Consider the following 21234-nt stretch of genomic DNA (forward strand, 5'->3'; position numbering starts at 1 on the left):
ACTCAGCAGAGTGTCAGTTAAAGTATGTTTAATAGTTAAGAGTTTAATAAAATAGAGTTGCATTGTGGGCAGCACGGTAGCATAGTGGATAGCACAATTGCTTCACAGCTCCAGGGTCCCAGGTTCAATTCCGGCTTGGGTCACTGTCTGTGCGGAGTCTGCACATCCTCCCCGTGTGTGCGTGAGTTTCCTCCGGGTGCTTCGGTTTCCTCCCACAGTCCAAAGAAGTGCAGGTTAGGTGGATTGGCCATGATACATTGCCCTTAGTGTCCAAAATTGCCCTTAGTGTTGGGTGGGGTTACTGGGTTATGGGGATAGGGTGGAGGTGTTGACCTTGGGTAGGATGCTCTTTCACAAGCCGGTGCAGACTCGATGGGCCGAATGGCCTCCTTCTGCACTGTACATTCTATGATTTCTTCAAGTGTTGGAAGCCTGTCTCTCCCAGCTACAGTAAACGCAGTCCTTGCAGACCCAGCTTACCCAACACATCACAGCCTATCCCCCCCAACATTTCAGAGGGGGAACAACCCAAACTCACAATGCTCTGCCAGTTGCCTAAAGCGGCTCAAGAAGTCAGTGACCGATTCAACCGGAGTGTTCAACCTCTACTGCTGCATGATAACAGAAGGTTTAGGGTCATAATGTTCAGCTACCAATGTGACCAGCTCGCCAAACGATTTGGCATCTGGTGCAGCCAGGTAAGTGGGACTCTTTATAATTCCAATCGTCGGGGTCCTGCAGGCGGTTAGGAGGATGACTTTCTGATGGTCTTCCCCCAAAATACCATTAGCCTGGAAGATGTATCTCATGCGCTTAGCATATGGGCTGCAGTCTTCCAGGCCTGTGTCAAAGGCTTCTAACGTGCCAAACAGTGGCATCTTGAACTTTATGTCCACTCGTTCTGGGATAATCATCCGGGGTAACTGGGCAGTTCCACAAGCGAGTCCAAAGTTTCCTTTGTCCTTGTTGCCAGTTTAGTAACTGAGGAAGCCAGCTGTAGTGGAACAAGGATTTATTAGAATATGTACAATATTCCGCCTGTGGCAGTAACTCGATACCAATCCAGTCCCTGTTCTGACAACCAACAGCTCGGGCCATGCTTGCACATGCTTTATATGTAGGTCTAACACGCTCCAGCTGGTGGCCTCAGCCCCTTAACTGGGAAGCTCGTACTCCACAAGTCCCATGGGGAGATCGACAATGGTTTTCCCATGGTCCTCGGGGAGGCTTTGCCAGATATCCCCTCGCTTAGAATGGGGATATTTGTGGAGCCTTCACCTCGAGTTAGTTGTCAATGTTGCTGCCGTGAAGACTGTAAATCTGTCAGTGTTCTTGGTCATTGCTCCACTGAATTGATAGTAACTTTGGGAGCTCATACCTGCACAGAATTATGAAGAAATCTAGATGTCGCTGTCCGTGAGTTTACACTCTCCATAGGGCAGTGTCGAGATTTTCAGAGTGAAATATTCCTGGCAATTGGGATTCAGAGAGATCTCCTACTTCTACACAGTTAGTCTCAGTGTATAATCTTTTGAAAAAAATTAAGTCTTGTTGAATGAGGTGGCACTAGATTTTTAAACCACACGCTACATTAATAATTACTGTCCTGAAAAACTAAGTTTATATCAGTGGAATGTTGATTCCACATCTTTATTTAAAAACATGCATTTTATCTTTTAAGTCTGTTTATCTTTAATTTAACTTCTACATTAATATAGGTGTACATTTATTTTACTATCTAAAAATTTTAAAATGAAAGAAATTAAATGCTTTTAATTTCCTATTTTGCTGTGCATAAGTACTTCAATTTGATTAGTTGCCTACCTGCGTACTGACATTATTGTAGCTGCACACTAACACATCATCTTGGTTTGGCGCAAAGTTAAACTGCTTTAGGAAAGGGGTAATGCCCACCGTGAAGATTGCTAGATCTTTTGGGGCCGTTCTCTTAGAGGTCAGTGGTGACTGCCCTTGCTTATCACGGACTGCAAAATACTTGTGTACATTTTCATGTGTATGTTTCAATCATTTCTATTACTCTCTTTAAAATGTCTAATTCCTGGTTTCCTGTTTGTGGGAATACCTAAACGAGATTGGTTCCTTACTGTGCCTGATGACATTGCTGTTGCTGAACTTCTGGAAATCCCTTTGACTTGGTTCCAAACTGATAACGGGAAAGGGGAAATCACACCACAGTGATCAGTGAATCCCCTTGGCAGTTTTTATTCCGAGGAAGGTAATTAGTGTCATCGTTGCGCCACTGGCCTCAAAATCTGAATTAATGCTTCATTCTGAGGAGAGCTGGTTAAATAGAAAAACGTTGGATGCTATTGTGAGACCAAAACATGGACTTTCTGGTGGAACATAAAAGGTTGCTCACCTGTAAACATTTTTTATTATCAGACACCAGAACAATGACTTCATCCTCTTGGAATATTGCATCCATATCTCGCACCAAGGAAACAGCAGAGGAACTATGCACTTTATTAGTGTCCCATAGCTGTCAAAACAAAATGTAGTACAAGGTGTAATAACAAGTAACTTCTTGCATCCTTTACTGCTGTGACCTATTCTCAAAATACAATGTAACCATTTTTCTGGAACAAAATTACATTAGGTTTCATGAAAAAGCTCAAAAGATATAAAAGCAATATTGTGAAGCTCAGCACCAGCTTGCTGGCTTGTAATTTCTTTGATATCCACAAAAGATTCACAGGAAGGAAGACAACATTGCAACTTTTGCATTTACACAAGACATAAGCAGAGCGGTTTAGGTGGAAATTACTAATGTGTAGCAGCTTGAAAATGATGTATGTATATCAGTGTGCAACTGACAGAAGGTTGCACGAAACAAATCAGTCAGCATTTGCAGGTGAGTGAAGAGTCCACCATTAATCAGCAGCCAGTGTAGAACTGAGCACAGGAGTCTGAAGACAGAAATGGCTGTTCTGCAATACACTTCATTAACTTTTGAAGTATAGAAGGTAACTCATTTGCTCATGTTTATTGTTCGAAGTGACTCCTTCCACCACCTGCCAAGTAGGTATGGTTTGAAATGTTAATAGAACGCAGCAAATTATACATATGCAATAATAACTATTTAGTCCAAAGAGGACCAACTTTTATTACAAGTGATTTCCCCAGACAAGTCACTGACTCCATTCAATATTTTTGGCCTGGGGAAAATTTGAATGATGACAGTGAAACAAGTTAAATTTCTTCACAGTATAAAGGTATTTGGAAGCAGCAGTATTTATTACTGTTACAAGGGACAGCACAGTGGCACAGTGGTTAGCACTGCTGCCTCACGGCACCAAGGACCCAGGTTCGATCCCGGCCCCGGGTCACTGCCCATGTAGAGTTTGCACATTCTCCCCGTGTCCGCGTGGGTCTGACCGCCACAATCCAAAGATGTGCAGGGTAGGTGAATTGGCCATGCTAACGTTCCCCTTAATTGGGGAAAACAAATTGGGTGCTCTAAATTTATAGAGAAAAAGATATTATTGTTACAAAATTATTGCAATGCAGACCATTTTTAGCAGAAATTGAGCACAATGACTTTCTAACTCCTGATACAGTTGCTACAAGGCTATGCCATTGTGTTGATGTAGTCATAATGACGAAAGTGACAGTTCTTGTGCAACTGAACAAATGAAATGTATTCCCAATGCAGCATCAACTGTACTCTAAGACTTGGCACCAAGTGTCAATAACACCATCATATGAGTGCTTTTCAAAATTAAATTCAAAAACAAATTTCAAAGTTTTGGAAGGCAAAATAAATGCCCATCAATCTCAAGACCTCAATGTGTTGCAATGATCTTTTTAAAAAATGAGTGCAATTTTCAACTAATGGACTAGTAGCCAAGTAGAATTTAAACATGGGCAGCACAGTAGCACAAGTGGATAGCACTGTGGCTTCACAGCGCCAGGGTCCCAGGTTCGATTTCCCGCTGGGTTACTGTCTGTGTGGAGTCTGCACGTTCTCCCTGTGTCTGCGTGGGTTTTCTCCGGGCGCTCCGGTTTCCTCCCACAATCCAAAGACGTGCAGGTTAGGTAGATTGGCCATGGTAAATTGCCCTTAGTGCCCAAAAAGGTTCGGAGGGGTTATTGGGTTACGGGGATAGGGTGGAAGTGACGGCTTAAGTGGGTCGGTGCAGACTTGATGGGCAGAATGGCCTCCTTCTGCACTGTATGTTCTATGTATATGTTATAAGTTTAAGAATCTTAAATGTGTAGGATCCAGGGTCAGACCGGGCTGGGGGCTCGCGATATGTGGGGTGGCAGAGGAGCCGGGAGTGCAGGAGGCGAAAGAGGCCGGAATTCCTGCCTTTGCGTCTCTGGTAGCCCGGCGAAGGATTCTCCTTCAGTGGAAAGATGCGAGGCCCCCAAGCGTGGAATCCTGGATCAGCGGTATGGCAGGGTTCATTAAATTGGAGGGGGTGAAATTCACCTTGAGAGGGTCGGTACAAGGGTTCTTTAGGCGGTGGCAACCGTTCTTAGACTTTCTGGCAGAACGATAGACATTGGTCAATGGCAGCAGCAGCTCGGGGCGGGGGGGGGTTTACTTTATTTTTGTTTATGTTATTTACAATGGAGGGTCTGAGGGGGTGTATACACCTGTTGTGTTAAGTCGGGGTGTTAATGTTAATTTATTATTTATGTACAGGGGGGAGGGGTTTGGGGGGTTGCTTTTTTAGATTATGTTTTGTACTTAACGCTGTTGGGATCTTTTTTCTTTCCCATTTTGTTATTGATATTTTATGAAAACTTTTAATAAAAATTTTTTTTTTTTTTTTTTAAAGATTCTTAAATGTGATGCACTGTGGGACCAATAAGCCTATATTGTTAACAAGGACAGGGATGACTGTTGCTGCACAGGACACAGGCAGCAATAGTAGACAAACTGAAGTTGGTGTAATGTGGTGGAGTGGAGGCCAGCAGCAGATCATTGGAATGGTAGAACATCATAGAATGATTACAGCACAGAATTAGGCTATTCAGCCCATCCCAATCCCCTACCTTTTCATCCAATCCAGTTAGGTAATTAAAGAAAATAATTTTGATGTTAATATTTAAGGCTGGAGGTTATTAAAGTTTGAATAAGGGCCTACGTGGCATATGGGCAGAGATAGGGGCAAAAGTGGGCAATAAAACAGGTGAAAAAAATCTCTATCTTTGCGATGGAGAGGATAAGGGTTTGGAAGCTTAGTTCAGGGGAGGTTAGGAATAGGACACTAAGGCTATAAATAATCTGGTTTAGCCTTAGACAATAGCTAGAGGAAGCCTTAAAAGTCGTTATCAATGGGAGTGATCACTGCTCCATAGTAGCAACATTTGAACAAAAAAACTACAGATGGAATCTAATATAACCACTGATTATTATATTTTTTAAGATCCATTGTTTTTGGTTTTTAAAAAAAAAAAATGTATTCTCCTTTTTCACATTTTCTCCCACATTTACATCCATCAACAATAAACAATAATCAGCAAGATATGTCAGTCCCCATAATAACAACGATCCCATCTACCCACCAACCCCCAAACCTCAACCCGCATGTTTACATAAACAAATGGCAAAAAGGAATCAGGGATTACCCGTAGTCACCTTTAATCTTACACAGCTCTCCCCCATCCCCCCACCCCCCACACCCCAGTCCTCCCACCGCAGGTCTCCAGCTCCTCCTGTCCACTGCCTCTTGTAAAACTCCTCCTCCCAACCTCGGTTCCTTCCCCCCAACTTTCCACCCCGGCTTGACCACTCGGACCCTGTTCTGCCAGGCTCCGATGGCCGCAGTCCCTCCCCCCACCTCACTCACGTTCACTGGCCGGCTTAAACCGGCCAGCGTGGGGGCCCCCGCCCGGGTCCCTTTCACACTTGCCCGGCCCTAGGAAAGCCCAAAGATCCCCTTTTAGCACACAAACCCCTCATATCCACCTACACCCCAAAGAACTCTCATTTCGAGTGAAAGTCCCGTCCCTGCCCTTGTCCAAATATATACCACATTGGCTCCTTTAATCTCTACATCCGCGCGCAGTGATACAAAAAAGAAGAAAATACAGTCATGAGGTTACATCGGCACATGGCCATTCCTCAATTTGTCAGTTCTGCCACAGTCCTTCTGCTTTCGCAAACTCCTCCGCTGCTTCCGCCGTTCCAAAATAAAAGTCCCTGAGCTTGTAAGTCACCCTCAGCTTCACTGGATATACAATGCCGCACCGCACCTTGCTAATGTACAGTGCCCTCTTCACCCGGTTGAAGGCAGCCCGCCTCCTTGCCAGCTCCACCGTAAAGTCCTGGTATACACGTATACCAGCTCCAGCCCACTGCACCACCCGCTTCTGCTTGGCCCAGCTCAGGACCTTCTCCTTCACCCTGTACCTACGGAAGCACAGAGTCACTGCCCTTGGCGGCTCACTCGCCTTTGGTATAGGCCTCCACGACCGATGAGCCCGATCCAGTTCATATCGGGAGGGATCCTCCCCCTCCCCCAATAATTTTGCCAGCATCGCGGCAAAGTACTCAGTCGGCTTCGGTCCTTCAACTCCTTCGGGCAGCCCCACAATCCTCAAATTCTGTCGCCTAGATCTGTTTTCCAGGTCTTCCATTTTTCCTCGCAGATCCTTGTTAGTATCCATCACCTTCTGCATCTCTTTCCCCATCGAGGCAAGTTGATCACCGTGCTGCAATAACGTCTCCTCCACTTCCTTCAGCGCCTCCCCTTGCTCTCGCACCTCCGCCACTGCGCTCGCCACCTCCGTCCTCACCGGGGAAACCGCCTCCTCCACCAGCACACTCAAAACCTCCCTCATCTCCTTCCTCACCGTCTCCATGCATTTCGCAATCTGCGCCAACTGCTTTTCAAATTCCGCAGCCATCACCTTAGTTATTTCTTCAGCCGTAAGCAGTGCGGCCTTCCCTGGTGCTCCAGCCTCCATTTTTCCTGGTGACCTTTCCACTCCCCGATGGACCTCCAGCTGTTTTTTTTTCCGGCCGTTTTCTTGCTCACCCTCGACATTTTTCTTGGTTCCTTTTTTCCTCCTGTGTCTCCACTGTGCCTCCTCCGTGCCTTCTCCCTTCTTCTGCCGCCTCCACGGACCCTGGGACCGGGCTTAAAACCCCGAAAATGCCGTTGCCGACCGGGAGCCCTCCATTGTGCGGCCGCCTCCCGCCCGCCGTCACCGGAAGTCTTTAAGATCCATTGTTTTCTCACATTTAATGTCAAAAACAAATGGGGTAAAATTAATATTGGTGAAAAAATACATTTTGTCAAAGATTTTCGTCTTGCATTCATCAGGACAATCGCGAGAATACCAATGTCAGGGGAAACAACAACATTATACTGCCTAGGACGAGTGCGCTAATTGGTTGGCAAATGGACTCGGATTGGCATTACTATGGTGAATGCATCAGTTAATGGTGACTGACAGTTAACTGCCAAGCACTGGTTGAAAATTTAAACAAGGCAGCTTGATTCTGATTGGTCATAGTATTGAAGAATGACCCAGCGAATGGCTCTCTCTTGTGTTGTTTACCTAAAACAGGTGCAATGTGTATACATGTTCTTTCTGTCTGGAAAGAACAGGGTCCTGTAGATTCCAGCACATGGAAATCCACCATAATGTGAGCCCAAATAGCAATCTTAATTTGATTGTCAGTGTAATTCTTAGCACACAGGATTGGCAAATGTCATCCAATTGTGGAATCACATCTAGTGTTGAACACTGTGTTTTGAGTCTTTCACATACGGGCTGGTTGGGTACGGTCTGTACCCTGCCCGTTGCGAACAGTGGAAGGAACATGCGGTTTGATAAGATCCACCAATCATTGAGACATACAGCCTACATACCTTGCATTCCACTGTCACTGTAATTCATATACCATATTACTTAGATAGGCTAAATGTCTCTTTGGGCATGATGGCAGCATCCAGTTAGTGGTGAATACACCATTGTAGCAATGTGAAATGGCTGGCTTCACCTTTTGCTCAAATGTTTGAGATACCTTACCCTTTCAGGGTTATCTTAGGTAGACGGCACGTTTCAGGGTTGAAAGTGAAGGCCTTAGGCTCTTTCATGAGTTTGTGAGATAGACAGTGATCTGATCAACGTAAACATTATCCCGCAGGGTGTCTTTGATGTGCCCTATTTCGGTATCAAGCTTGCATCATGAGCAAATAGCTTGGACCCTCTTTACAAGGTCACTGATGAGGTCAATCTTAAAGCATGTGGAACTATAAAAATCCCAACTTGTGTATATTGACCAGTGAAGATAGGCTTGCGATAAACCGTGCTGGTGATCCTGGAAAATTTCTCAATGTACGTCAAGGAATGAGAGTTAATTTGACTGCTCCATTTCAAAGTTTAATTTGAGTGTAGGATGGAGTCTATTTAAAATATGCAGGGAAGTTAATACATGCAGACACGGATTTAAATATAGCCAGCGTATTAGGTGTGGATGCATTTCAAATGAGTGGTGTGGTCATCTTTTGAAGCAATGTAGTGGCATAAACGCATCAAATGCAAAATAAATTTGCACACCTCAGGCCAAGCACAGTGTAGGGTATGGATAATTCAACTTTACAGATATCACAACATAAACAACCTGAGAATGAGAAAAGCCTTTCCTCAAACTTCCTAGGCAGGGTTCAACTCAGGAACATTAAAGCAGAGCTTAAAACAAAAGAGTAGTGGGTTTTCACTAAACCTTAGGGGTTCAATGCTCCATCACCGTGTTTCTGGCACATAGACTTTCAGAAAGTTCGATGTTTGGGTCCGCCACCTGTTCAGAGTTAGTTCAATTCACAGGGACTATAACCAGCCTCGGCTACCGTAGGGATCCATCAGCCCCAACCCCTATTTCCAATTACTGCTTATGGGAAGAGAAGACAGGATTGAGTTTGACTGTGATGATTGAAAGGACAAATCACAATTGCTGTCCAAGCTCACATTTAAAGAGCATTCAACAGGGTGAGGTAGGATGTGTGCTGTGTCTGTAGAACTGTGTAGACGGCGAGTATTCACCATGAAGAGAGGAGAGAAAAGGGAGCTGATGCATTCAAATGGGGTGCATTTTCCAACTCTTTAAAAATTAAAAATTTGCAGCTTTAAAATACACCAACATTTAAAATATCAACATTCACCATTAGAAGTTAACAGAATTTAAGGTCTGAACTCAACCATCAACTGATTCCAGGAATTAGCAACCTAACAATCTCATTGCTTTGCTTAATTCAGTTGCATTACTCATATGGTTACAATGGTATGAAACACTATGATTAATCTGGAAAGGCACACCGAGCAACCACTGCACTAATTCCAAATAGCAAAGAGAGATAATAACACTTTAAAAAGCACTGATCCATCTCCACCTAGAGCATTGTGTACTAATCAGATCACAATGAAGATATACTGATATTAGAAAAACTATTACACAACACAACCGATTAATAACCTATAGATTACTCACTGGGAATATCAAGAGAGGCTAAGGAAACCAGAATACTTGTAGCTGAGAAAAGAAAGTTAAAAGGAAACCTGAGGTATTCATAATTCTAAAGGGCATATATAAATTGAATGCTAACATATTGGACATACTCAGAAGCTCTTTATCCAGAGGTATAGGGCTGAATCTTCCCGCCTCCAGGTGGCAGGTTTGGAGGTGGGAGAGCCAGGTAAATAAATAGGAGCTGTGTTGAGATAGCTCCCCAGCACATTCCCACCTTCAGGAAACTATCCCGGGGGCAGGCTGGAAGCTAGATGGGCTGCCACTGTATGAAGTTTGGCAGCCAATTTGCATTATTTTAGCTCCAGTTACGGGTGAGGTTACGAGCTGAATGCAGGCAGCCTACTGGGGGCCATAAGAGCCAGAGTCTCCATGTCACAGAGGGATGGGGTTACATTAGTGAAAAACTGAAATCACAGCCAAAGGTGTTCTCCCCCAAGACTAATTCTCAGAAGTGTCGGTACCGGTAATTTGACGATTGATGTGCAGGCCAGCGAAGTAGCCTCCATGTTGAGGTGCAGCTCCAACCACTCGGTAGGGCTGGCAACAGGGTTGCTGGCCCTCTGAATGGGCCACCAGCATCAGGAGCCTGTCCACCTTCCGGAATTGGATATCGAGCTTGGAGGCCAATTAGGAGGCAGCCTCCAGGAAAATTGCTCTATACATCTCACACCTGCTAAATGCGGTCTCAGAACGCTCTTTGTCCCGATGTCAAGAGTTCCATACTCTATGGCAAAATCCAGCCGATAGACTCAGATCCAAATGAGGGTGGGTGAAGCGATAGTATAAACTGTGATAATGTTAATTAATGAAACAGCCTGCAGACAGTGTTGACAAATAAAAGAGTAAAGCAGAGAGATATCTGGCAAAGTGGCCGAGGGGTAGGAGAGTAGTATTTTGGACTTTTAAACTCCTGGACCATTTTTATGGAACACTTCCAATGCTGTACAATTGCTGTTTAAATAGTGATCAATAGCACTCAAAGCAACTCTGTGTGCATTCTTATTTATCACAACACCCATTCCTTTACTGAATTATGCAAGAAAAAGTTACATACTCTAACAGTTTGGTCATCTGAAGACGATAATAACATTGAGCCATCCAATGAAAATTGAACACAATGAACCCAGCTCAAGTGTCCACTGCAGTCTGCCACTCTTTTACGCAACTCCAAGTTCCACAGCTAGAGGAAAATGAACAGAAATATAATTGCTTGTGCTGTTTTATCATTTCCATGTCACAAACATATGAAAATGCAAATTATTGACTGATTTTGAATCAACAGGAAGTGGGTTTTGAAGCATTCATCTTTATTAAATAAATGTCTCTGATTCTATAAGTAGGCGTCAAAGTGCAATTTTACTTATTTACCGCGAGTATAAAATGCGAGTCAACACGTTGCAATCAACTTCAAAACATGTATTAAGGAATATAGTAGGTGAGTTTCTGAAAAGCAGAAATTGTTAGTGAGTGAATTTACCATGTCCTATACTTAATAAAGACTTTCAAAATAATTTACTGATATAGTCACCTTGATATTAACTGTGACAGGCAGGAGATGGGTTGGGTGGGTGAGGGAAGAGATGTTCGAAATTGAAAATCAGGAATGATTCCAAGCCCCCTCATGGAAACCATCAGCCATCCTTCTGCTGATTGTGCCCTCTCTCTTTCCTGCTGAGATTACCAACATCGCCTGCGACCCCCCGCCCCCCCCCCCCCCCCCCTTCCCCCATCCACCAACCCTCATCTCAATTATGAGGTCCTGCTGTTAGATTCAGCAGGATCTGTACACCTCCAGCTTTGCGAGCCTCCCCCCCCCCCAACTGTGCTGCACCTCCTCATAAATATCAGGGCTAGTGGAAATGCAGCAGCTATTATTTATCTGGATTTTAGGAAACCATTTTGACAATTTCTATATTGGTGATTCATGGCTTGAATATGGAGTAATGAAATACAAGGCAATATAAAAGCTAACTCAGGAAATTTAGGTAATGAGGAAATATTAGGGAAATTGTACATAATTAGCCTTTGGAAAGAGATTTGAGGTGACTTGCCTTAAGGCTTCAAGCTTATGAATCCATTGCCATAATTCGTCCATGTATACCGTGAAACAAAATACCAAGGGACCCAAGTTTAAATAGAAAATGTCTAAGGGCACGATCTAATGGAAATGTTTCTAAGTGTCGGATTTTGCTGGATGTTTACTGCCGACTCTGCAGGCAGATTTCCCACTGCTATCAAATGACACTTAGTCACTTTTTGGGGAGTTTCTCACCAGTTTAGTCCAAACTTGGAATTTTTTTCATCAGTGGGGAGCTGAACTCCGAGACTGGGTAGCCATCTTGAATGGGTGCCCAATCTCTAAGTGAGTTTGAGGGTCCCCCACACGCCCCACCCATGTGCAATGTCACCTCCCACACACATGGGCATTACTCCACACGCCTCCAGACGAGGACACCCCGCTATGGGGTCTCTGGGGACCCCCCAAACTCCCTTACAGGCCCCCCTGTACCAGGACCCCACCCATTACCACACCCCCTCCAACCTCCCAGAGGACGCTTCTTACCTGCCCTGGACCACTCCCCTACCCTCACTACCTTGCCTCCACCCTCCTTTCATATGCATGGCCCTCCTCAGGCTGTGACCCTTGGCAGTGCCCCTGCGGTAACCGGGCACCCTTGCACTGTCACCCTGGCAGTGCTCCTGCCGGCTTGGCAGTGCCAAGGTGCCCATGTTCCAGGGGGTCACCCTGCCCTATCCCTGACCACCCAAGGCCCCCAATGGCCTTGGAGACCGCCCCCTCCAGGGTGCTGTTCCGCCTGGACCACCTTTGTGTGGGCCAGTACTGAAATGCATCTGGCCCTGGGGAGGCCATTAGATGCCAGGAGGCCGATAGATCCCAGGTGAGTCGGCCTTAGTAAGTTTAAGGTCTACATAAGCGAGGGCGGCTTTGTCACGGCCATTGTGGGCGGGTTCCTGATCTTAACGTCTCACGGAACTTGGGTAGATCCCACAAGGCACAGTGGCTTCCGGAAAGCCCATGAGAGGCTTCATCCAGCATCTACCGGTCGCCCATTTGAGCGCGATGCTGCAGGTAGATCTTGCCCTAAGCCAGAAATACAAAAGAACCTCGTACAGATTTTATTTTAATCCAAAGGCTAATAAGTGTAAATGTTCCCTGATAAAACTGCTGAGTCAGACAATGTAAATATTGAATGTGTTTCTGGAGAAAGAGACACAACAAGAAGATGAATCTAGAGTGGATAAGGAAGATGAATGGGTGAGGATGATTCTTGGAAAAGGAAGGGATTGGTTGTGCCCAACAGCCTTTTCCCGTTCATAGCCCCGAGATGGCTCTGAAAATTTGACTCACAGGTAGAAACAGTTTAGTATCCAGCCTTTCTGAGCGTGTCTGCTCCCATGCTTGCTGTCCTTCTGCTATAGTCTTAGGTGCATTTCCCAACTAGCTATTGATGCTGAAGCCTTCAATCCTATTGTTATCGGCCAGGGTTTAGAGAACCCCAAAGTGTATCATGGAGTTCATCTGACCCACAACTTTTAATTGATTGTGGTATGGGGAGCACAAGGCCCACTCTACAGGTGTGGTACAGCAGAAATGGAAAAGTATTGTTTAAAGCAAAACAATGTTTATTCTATGAACTCAAGTTAACCTTTTTAAAACATAGTGAACATCTTAGCAGCCATTAATTCAAATACAACCCCCAAAGAATGCAACACTAAGTAATCCTTTAAGCTTTCCTTTTAACATCCATAAGACTTAAAACACCTTTTACCAGAAGCACATCAGGTTAAAGTCACTACTGTTATTAGTTTTAAATCACCAGGATCGATTTACAGTCTTTAGGTTACAGAGAGAGACTCTAATACACCTTCTGGCTGTGACTGCAGCTATCCAGCTCTGAAAACGAAACTAAAACACACCCTACAGCAAACAGCCTAAAACGAAAGTAAAAAGCTGAGACAACCCAGCTGACTCACTCTCTGACATCACTGCAGTAATAAACACCCATTTCTTAAAGGTACTCTCACTACAGATACTTATATCCATACCCATTAATAAACACCCATTTCTTAAAAGTACTCTCAGATGACACTATCCTCTGAAACTCCACCCCCCAACACAACTCCCTGCCCACCCCATAAACCACTCTGTTGCTCAAAGTATGTCTCCACCTTCAGAGGTCTTCTCAAATCATTAACAAAGCTCCAGTCTCCTCACCGAACTCTCCCACATAAAATTGGGGCCTTTTACTTTCTTTATGTTAAGGGCCTTGGGACATATTATTTGACATTAAAGGCACTAAATAAATGCATGCTTTGCAGGATCAGAGGTTCCATCCACTTACCTCTACAGAATTGTGAGACATGGCCACTGCCAGTAATGGGCCAGTAAGAGAAACATCACAAGACTGAATAGAGCTACAGCTACTTGTCGTTAGTTCAGTTATAAGGTCACCAGTCATCACATCAAAAACCTGAAAGATAAAATAAAACACTGTAGGACTAAAACAAGTAGCAAAACAGGTCTCTTAACAGAATGAAAATAAATCAGCAACTAGAAATAGCAGGGGCAACACTCACATTAAAATCATTTCAGCCCAAGTAGGCACGTAGCCAAGAAAATGTTGTACCAAACAAAAGCAACACATTTTCAAAAAGATTTGTTAGTACCGGATCAACTCTCCTCTGGCACCACTGTGAACATAGAAATGTACAATATGTGTAGGTGGCTTGGTGAAGCAGTAGACTGCATCATATGGAGAGAGTTAAGTTCATGATTTATCACATGACATTACCAGGCCATTACCTAGACACCTAGATTAATTACCTAGATAACCACAGCAAGCCTATCCGCAAGTGGTTTCAAAAGTATCATTTGTGGAGGCTTGGGGGCAAGTCTTTTGTTCTCTTTTCTTCATGGCAGATGAACCAATATAGTGAGAGGGATGAAATACTTTATTTTTTAAAAAAAAATCACAAATACTGAAGGCACTGTCTTTATGCTATTTTCATGCTGGGTTTTTAGTCAGCACTAGAAGCATGGCATTCTAATACAGTGCAAATTTAACATGAACTGGAGTTAGAAATTCAGGATTGATTAATGATCACCCACTTTGAGTATTTTAGTTTACAAACAGATCAGAATCTTGTATTGTACAAAGGGAGAAAGAAAGATTCCAGTTTAATGCGGAGTTCACAAAGAAAATTGACACTTCACTAAAAGAAACATAGTTGTGACTAAACATAGCATTAGTCACACAATTCTACAAAATTGGTTATTGAAGCTGCTCAATTAAAAAATAAAGACTCAATTAATCGCTTCCTAAAGAAGGAAAAGGCTAAAATAGACAATGGGCTGGATTTAGCAGGCCAGTTCACTGCGGGCCCAAATACCGTTATAGCCACAAAATCTCACGAAAGAGCCATAACGGATTTGTGCTGGCAAGATTTCAGAATGCAATCTCCAATCTCCACCCTTATTATTTGTGCAAACACTAGCCTTAGGTTCCTTATATAACAGTCTCACCTATGTCACAAACTTGGGCCCAATCCCGAACCGCTCCAAAACCGCAGATACTTCCACTTTACCCTATTGAAGGCCCTTCCCGCCTCCAGCACCACAATGACCCCCTGCTCCTTCCCCCTCAGGCAGGGATGGGATCACATTCAACAGGCACTACATGTTAGAGGACAACTTCCTGCCCTTCACAAACCCAGTTTGATCCTCCCCAACAATGCTCAGAAGGCACTCCTCCAATCTGAGCGCCAGCACCGTTGCCAGGATCTTTTCATCCATTGCCTTTACGAACGCCTCCGTCCTACATGTTGTCTACATGGACTTTAGTAAAGCATTTGATAAGGTGCCTCATGGCAGGCTGGTGCAAAAGATTAAATCACATGGGGTCAGGGGTGAACGAGCCTGGATGGATTCAGAACTGGCTTGACCATAGAAGACAGAGGGTAGCAGTGAAAGGGTGTTTTTCCAAACGGAGATTTGTAACGAGTGGTGTTCTGTAGGGATCAGTACTGAGACCTCTGCTCTTTTTAATATATATATAAATGACTAGGAAGAAAACGCAGCGGGTCTGATTAGCAAGTTTGCGGATGATACTAAGATTGCATGAGTTGCGGATAGTGATGAAGGTTGTCAGAGAATACAATAGGATATAGATAGGCTGCAAAATTGGGCAGAGAAATGGCAGATGGAATTTTACCCGGACAAATGTAAGGTGATGCATTTTGGGAGATCCAATTTAAGTGGGAGCTATAAAATAAATGGCAGAACTATCAGAAGCATAAAGACACAGAGATCTGGGCGTGCAGGTCCACAGATCCTTAAAAGTGGCAGCACAAGTGGAAATGGTGGTAAAGAAAGCATATGGCATGCTTGCCTTCATAGGATGGGGTATCAAGTATAAAAGCTAGAAAATTATGTTCCAGTTATATAAGACGTTGGTTAGGCTACATTTGGAATGTGTCCCCAATTCTGGTCACCGCACTACCAGAAGAACATGGAGGCTTTGGAGAGTACAGAAAAGATTGACCAGGATGTTGCCTAGTATGGAGGGTATAAGCTCCGAGGAGAGATTGAATAAACTGGGATTGTTCTCCCTAGAGGCTGGAGGCTGAGGGGCGACCTGATAGAAGTTTATAAAATTATTAGGGGTATAGATAGCATTAACAGTTGGAGGCTCTTTCCCAGGGCGGAAATTAAATGATAAGGGGGCAAAGTTCTGTGAGGGGCGAAAGGTTCAGTGGAGATCTGCGGGGCAAGTTTTTTTTTTTTTACACAGAGGGTGGTGGTGGCCTGGAATGCACTGCCAAGTTTGAGGCAGATATGTTAGCAACCTTTAAGACTTATATGGATAGGCACATGAACAGTAGAGGTATAGAAGGATACATGCGGTTGGTCTAGAGAGGTGCAGGCTTGGAGGGCAAAGGGCCTGTTTCTGTGCTGTATTGTTCTTTGTTCCTTGAAGAAATGATCTTTTGAGTTGAGTGACCCTGAACTTTGCTGAGTAGACCATTCCAAAACGCACTTTTGTGAAGTGCTCCTTCGCCTTGCTGAAGGCGCTCGCCTTCTCGCCAACTCCACCGTGACATCTTGGTATATCCGAATACCATTGCCTTTCCACCACACTTCATGGTTCTGCTTAGCCCATCGCATCTCCTCCTTCATCTGGTAGCTGTGAAAGTAAACTATCACAGTCCTAGATGGCTTGTTAACCCGTGGCTTCAGCCGGAACGACTGATGTGCCCGATCCAGCTTGAAAAGGGAGGGTTGTTCCTCTCCCCCCCCCCCCCCCCCCACCAACAGCTTCCCAAACATTGCTGAAAAGTAGTATGTCGGTCTCAGGCCCTCCAGACCGTCAGGCAGCCCCAGGATCCACAAGTTGAGCCGCCGGGGTCTGTTTTCCAGGCGCTCGAATTTTGCTCTCAGGTCCTTATGAGTATCCTCCACCTTCAACAGTTCAGCTTACAAAGCGAGCCGGCCGCTGTGCCTCAACCCTCTTCAACACCTCACCATCCTCCCGCACCGTCTCCGGCGTCTTCCCAATTGCCTCCCTCATCGGGGCCTACGAATCTTCCATCGACTGTGTTATGGGCCAGGGTTTACAGAACCCCAAAGTGTATCATGGAGTTCACCTGACCACAACTTTTACTCGATTGTGGTATGGGGAGCACACGGCCCACTCTACAGGTGTGGTACAGCAGAAATGGAAAAGTTTTTTTTTTTTTTAATAAATTTTATTGAAGGTTTTCATAAAATATCAATAACAAAACGAGAAAGAAAAAAGAACCCAACAGGGTTAAGTACAAAACACAATCTAAAAAAGCAATCCCCCAAACCCCTCCCCCTGTACATAAATAATAAATTAACATTAACACCCCGACTGAACACAACAGGTGTATACACCCCCTCAGACCCTCCAGTGTAAATAACATAAACAAAAATAAAGTAAACCCCGCCCCCCCCCCGCCCCGAGCTGCTGCTGCCATTGACCAATGTCTACCATTCTGCCAGAAAGTCTAAGAACGGCTGCCACCACCTAAAGAACCCTTGTACCGACCCTCTCAAGGCGAATTTCACCCTCTCCAATTTAATGAACCCTGCCATATCGCTGATCCAGGATTCCACGCTTGGGGGCCTCGCATCTTTCCACTGAAGGAGAATCCTTCGCCGGGCTACCAGGGACGCAAAGGCCAGAATTCCGGCCTCTTTCGCCTCCTGCACTCCCGGCTCCTCTGCCACCCCAAATATTGCGAGCCCCCAGCCCGGTCTGACCCTGGATCCTACCACCCTCGACACCGTCCTCACTACGCCCTTCCAAAATTCCTCCAGCGCTGGGCATGCCCAGAACGTATGGGTGTGATTTGCTGGGCTCCCCGAGCACCTAACACACCTGTCCTCACCCCCAAAGAACCGGCTTATCCTTGCCCCGGTCATGTGTGCCCTGTGCAGCACCTTAAACTGTATGAGGCTGAGCCTCGCGCACGAAGAGGAAGAATTCACCCTCCCTAGGGCATCTGCCCACGTCCCATCTTCGCTCTCCTCTCCCAACTCCTCCTCCCACTTACCTTTCAACTCCACCACCGAGGCCTCCTCCTCCTCCTGCATCACCTGGTAAGTTTCCGAGATCTTCACCTCCAGCTCACCCAAGATCGCGAACTTCCCGTCCACAAACAGGTCCAACTTTCGTATCCCTGCCCTGTGCCACCCCGAAAACCCTCCACCTGTTCTTCCTGGGGCGAACCGGTGGTTCCCCCGTAATGGGGTCCACGCCGAGGCCCCAACTTCCCCCCTATGCCGCTTCCACTGCCCCCAAATTTTGAGGGCCGCCACCACCACCACCGGGCTCGTGGTATACCTCCTTGGAGGGAGTGGCAGCGGCGCCGTTGCCAGCGCCCCCAGACTCGTACCCACACAGGACGCCGTCTCCAGCCTCTTCCATGCAGCCCCCTCCCCCTCCATCACCCACTTGCGCACCATCGTCGCATTGGCGGCCCAGTAGTACCGACAGAGGTTGGGCAGCGTCAGCCCCCCCCCATATCTCTACTCCGCTCCAGGAACACCATTCTGACCCTCGGAGTCCCTCGCGCCCACACAAACCCCATTATACTCATGTTAACCCGCCTGAAAAAAGCCTTCGGGATAAACACGGGGAGGCACTGGAACAGGAACAAAAACCTTGGGAGCACCGTCATTTTGATTGACTGCACCCTACCCGCCAAGGACAGCGGCAACGCGTCCCACCTCTTGAACTCCTCCTCCATTTGCTCCACCAGACTTGTAAAGTTAAGCCTATGCAGGGCCCCCCAGCTCCTGGCCACCTGGACCCCCAAATATCTGAAGCTCCTCTCTGCCCTTTTTAATGGGAGCTCGACAATCCCCCTCTCCTGGTCCCCTAGCTGAACTATGAACAGCTCGCTCTTCCCCATATTGAGCTTGTACACCGAAAAGTCCCCGAATTCTCGAAGGATCCTCATTACCTCTGGCATTCCTCCCACCGGGCCCGCCACATACAGCAGCAGGTCATCCGCATAAAGCGACACCCTATGCTCCTCCCCACCCCGCACCAACCCCCTCCAGTTCCTCGACTCTCTCAGTGCCATAGCCAGGGGTTCAATCGCCAGTGCGAAGAGCAGGGGGGACAGGGGACACCCCTGTCTCGTCCCTCGGTGCAACCGAAAGTACTCGGACCTCCTCCTATTTGTGGCCACACTCGCCAGCGGGACCTCATACAACAGCCTAACCCACCTGACAAACCCCTTCCCAAACCCGAACCAGCACCTCCCACAGGTACCCCCACTCTACCCTATCGAAAGCTTTCTCAGCGTCCATCGCCACCACTATCTCCGCCTCCCCCTCCCTCGTCGGCATCATGATAACGTTCAAAAGCCTACGCACATTTGCGTTCAACTGTCTCCCTTCACAAACCCAGTCTGGTCTTCATGGATGATCTGCGGGACACAATCCTCAATCCTCGTGGCTAAGACCTTGGCCAGCACCTTGGCATCTACATTTAGCAAGGAAATTGGTCTGTAAGACCAACATTGCAGGGGATCCTTGTCCCGCTTCAGGATCAAGCAGATCAGTGCCCGGGACATCGTCGGGGGTAAAGGCCCCCCTCCCTTGCCTCATTAAAGGTCCTAACTAACAGCGGGCCCAACAGGTCCATATATTTTTTGTAGAACTCGACCGGGAAACCGTCCGGCCCCGATGCCTTCCCCGCCTGCATGCTTCCTATCCCTTTGATCAGCTCCTCCAGCCCAATCGGGGCCCCCAGTCACGCCACCAGTCCCTCTTCCACCTTTGGAAACCTGAATTGGCCCAGGAAACGGCCCATCCCTCCATCCTCCCGTGGGGGCTCGGACCGGTACAATTCCTCGTAGAAGTCCCTGAAGACCCCATTGATGCCAACCCCACTCCGCACCACGCTCCCTCCCCTGTCCTTAACTCCCCCAATCTCCCTAGCTGCGTCCCGCTTCCGAAGCTGATGCGCCAGCCTCCGGCTTGCCTTTTCCCCATACTCGTAGACCACCCCCTGGGCCATCTCCACTGCACCTCCGCCTTCCTGGTGGTCACCAGGTCGAATTCGGCCTGGAGGCTGCGCCTCTTCCTCAACAATCCTTCCTCAGGCTCTTCCGCATACCTCCTGTCTACCCTCACCATCTCCCCCATCAGCCTCTCCCTCTCCCACCCCGCTCCTCGTGGGCCCTAATGGAGATCAGCTCTCCCCTCACCACCGCCTTCAGTGCCTCCCATACCATCCCCACTCGCACCTCCCTGTTGTCGTTGGTCTCCAAGTACCTCTCTATACTTCCTCGGACCCGCTCGCTCACCTCCTCTTCTGCCAACTGCCCCACCTCCAAGCGCCACAGCGGGCGCTGCGCCCTCTCCTCCCCCATCTCCAAGTCCACCCAATGCGGGGCGTGGTCCGAAATGGCTATTGCCGAATACTCGGTATCCTCTACTCTCGCTATCAGCGCCCTACTCAAAATGAAAAAGTCGATTCGAGAATAAGCCTTATGGACATGTGAGAAGAATGAAAATTCCCTAGCCCCCGGCCTTGCAAATCTCCAAGGGTCCACCCCTCCCATTTGGTCCATAAATCCCCTCAACACGCTAGCCGCCGCCGGCTTCCTACCCGTCCTAGACCTGGAGCGATCCAGTGCTGGATCCAACACCGTGTTAAAAGTCTCCTCCCATTATCAGGCCCCCCACTTCCAAGTCTGGGATTCGATCCAACATACGCCGCATAAAACCCGCACCATCCCAGTTCGGAGCATACACATTGACCAGTCCCACCCTCTCTCCCTGCAACTTACCACTTACCATTTTGTACCTACCGCCATTATCTGCCACAATGCTCGACGCCTCGAATGACACCTTCTTTCCCACAAAGATCGCCACCCCTCGATTTTTGGCATCTAGCACCGAGTGAAACACCTGACCTACCCACCCTTTCCTCAGTCTTACCTGGTCTGCCACCTTCAGGTGTGTCTCCTGGAGCATAACCACATCCGCCTTGAGCCCCTTCAGGTGCGCGAACACGCGGGCCCGCTTAACCGGCCCATTCAGTCCCCTTACATTCCAGGTTATCAGCCGGATCAGGGGGGCTACCCGCCCCCCCCTCCCCCGCCGACGAGCCATGACTTCTCCTCGGCCAGCCACGCGCCCGCACCCCTCACCCGGCCCGTTCGCC

General features: G+C 46.9%; 1 protein-coding gene across 2 annotated transcripts in view; it reads right to left on the bottom strand.

Moving 5' to 3' along the window:
- The window catches only part of apaf1 (apoptotic peptidase activating factor 1), a 311250-nt gene that overhangs the window by 105264 nt on the left and 184752 nt on the right, over positions 1-21234 (bottom strand). For both annotated transcript variants that reach the window (XM_072471565.1, XM_072471564.1), the window contains exons 18-20: positions 13873-14001; positions 10563-10688; positions 2381-2500 (exon numbers count right to left, since the gene is read on the bottom strand). In XM_072471565.1, the coding sequence (XP_072327666.1) occupies positions 2381-2500; positions 10563-10688; positions 13873-14001 (375 nt within the window). The remainder of the gene's footprint in view (positions 1-2380; positions 2501-10562; positions 10689-13872; positions 14002-21234) is intronic.

Source organism: Scyliorhinus torazame, chromosome 13 (assembly GCF_047496885.1).
Source record: "Scyliorhinus torazame isolate Kashiwa2021f chromosome 13, sScyTor2.1, whole genome shotgun sequence".
NCBI classification, from domain to species: Eukaryota; Metazoa; Chordata; class Chondrichthyes; order Carcharhiniformes; family Scyliorhinidae; genus Scyliorhinus; species Scyliorhinus torazame.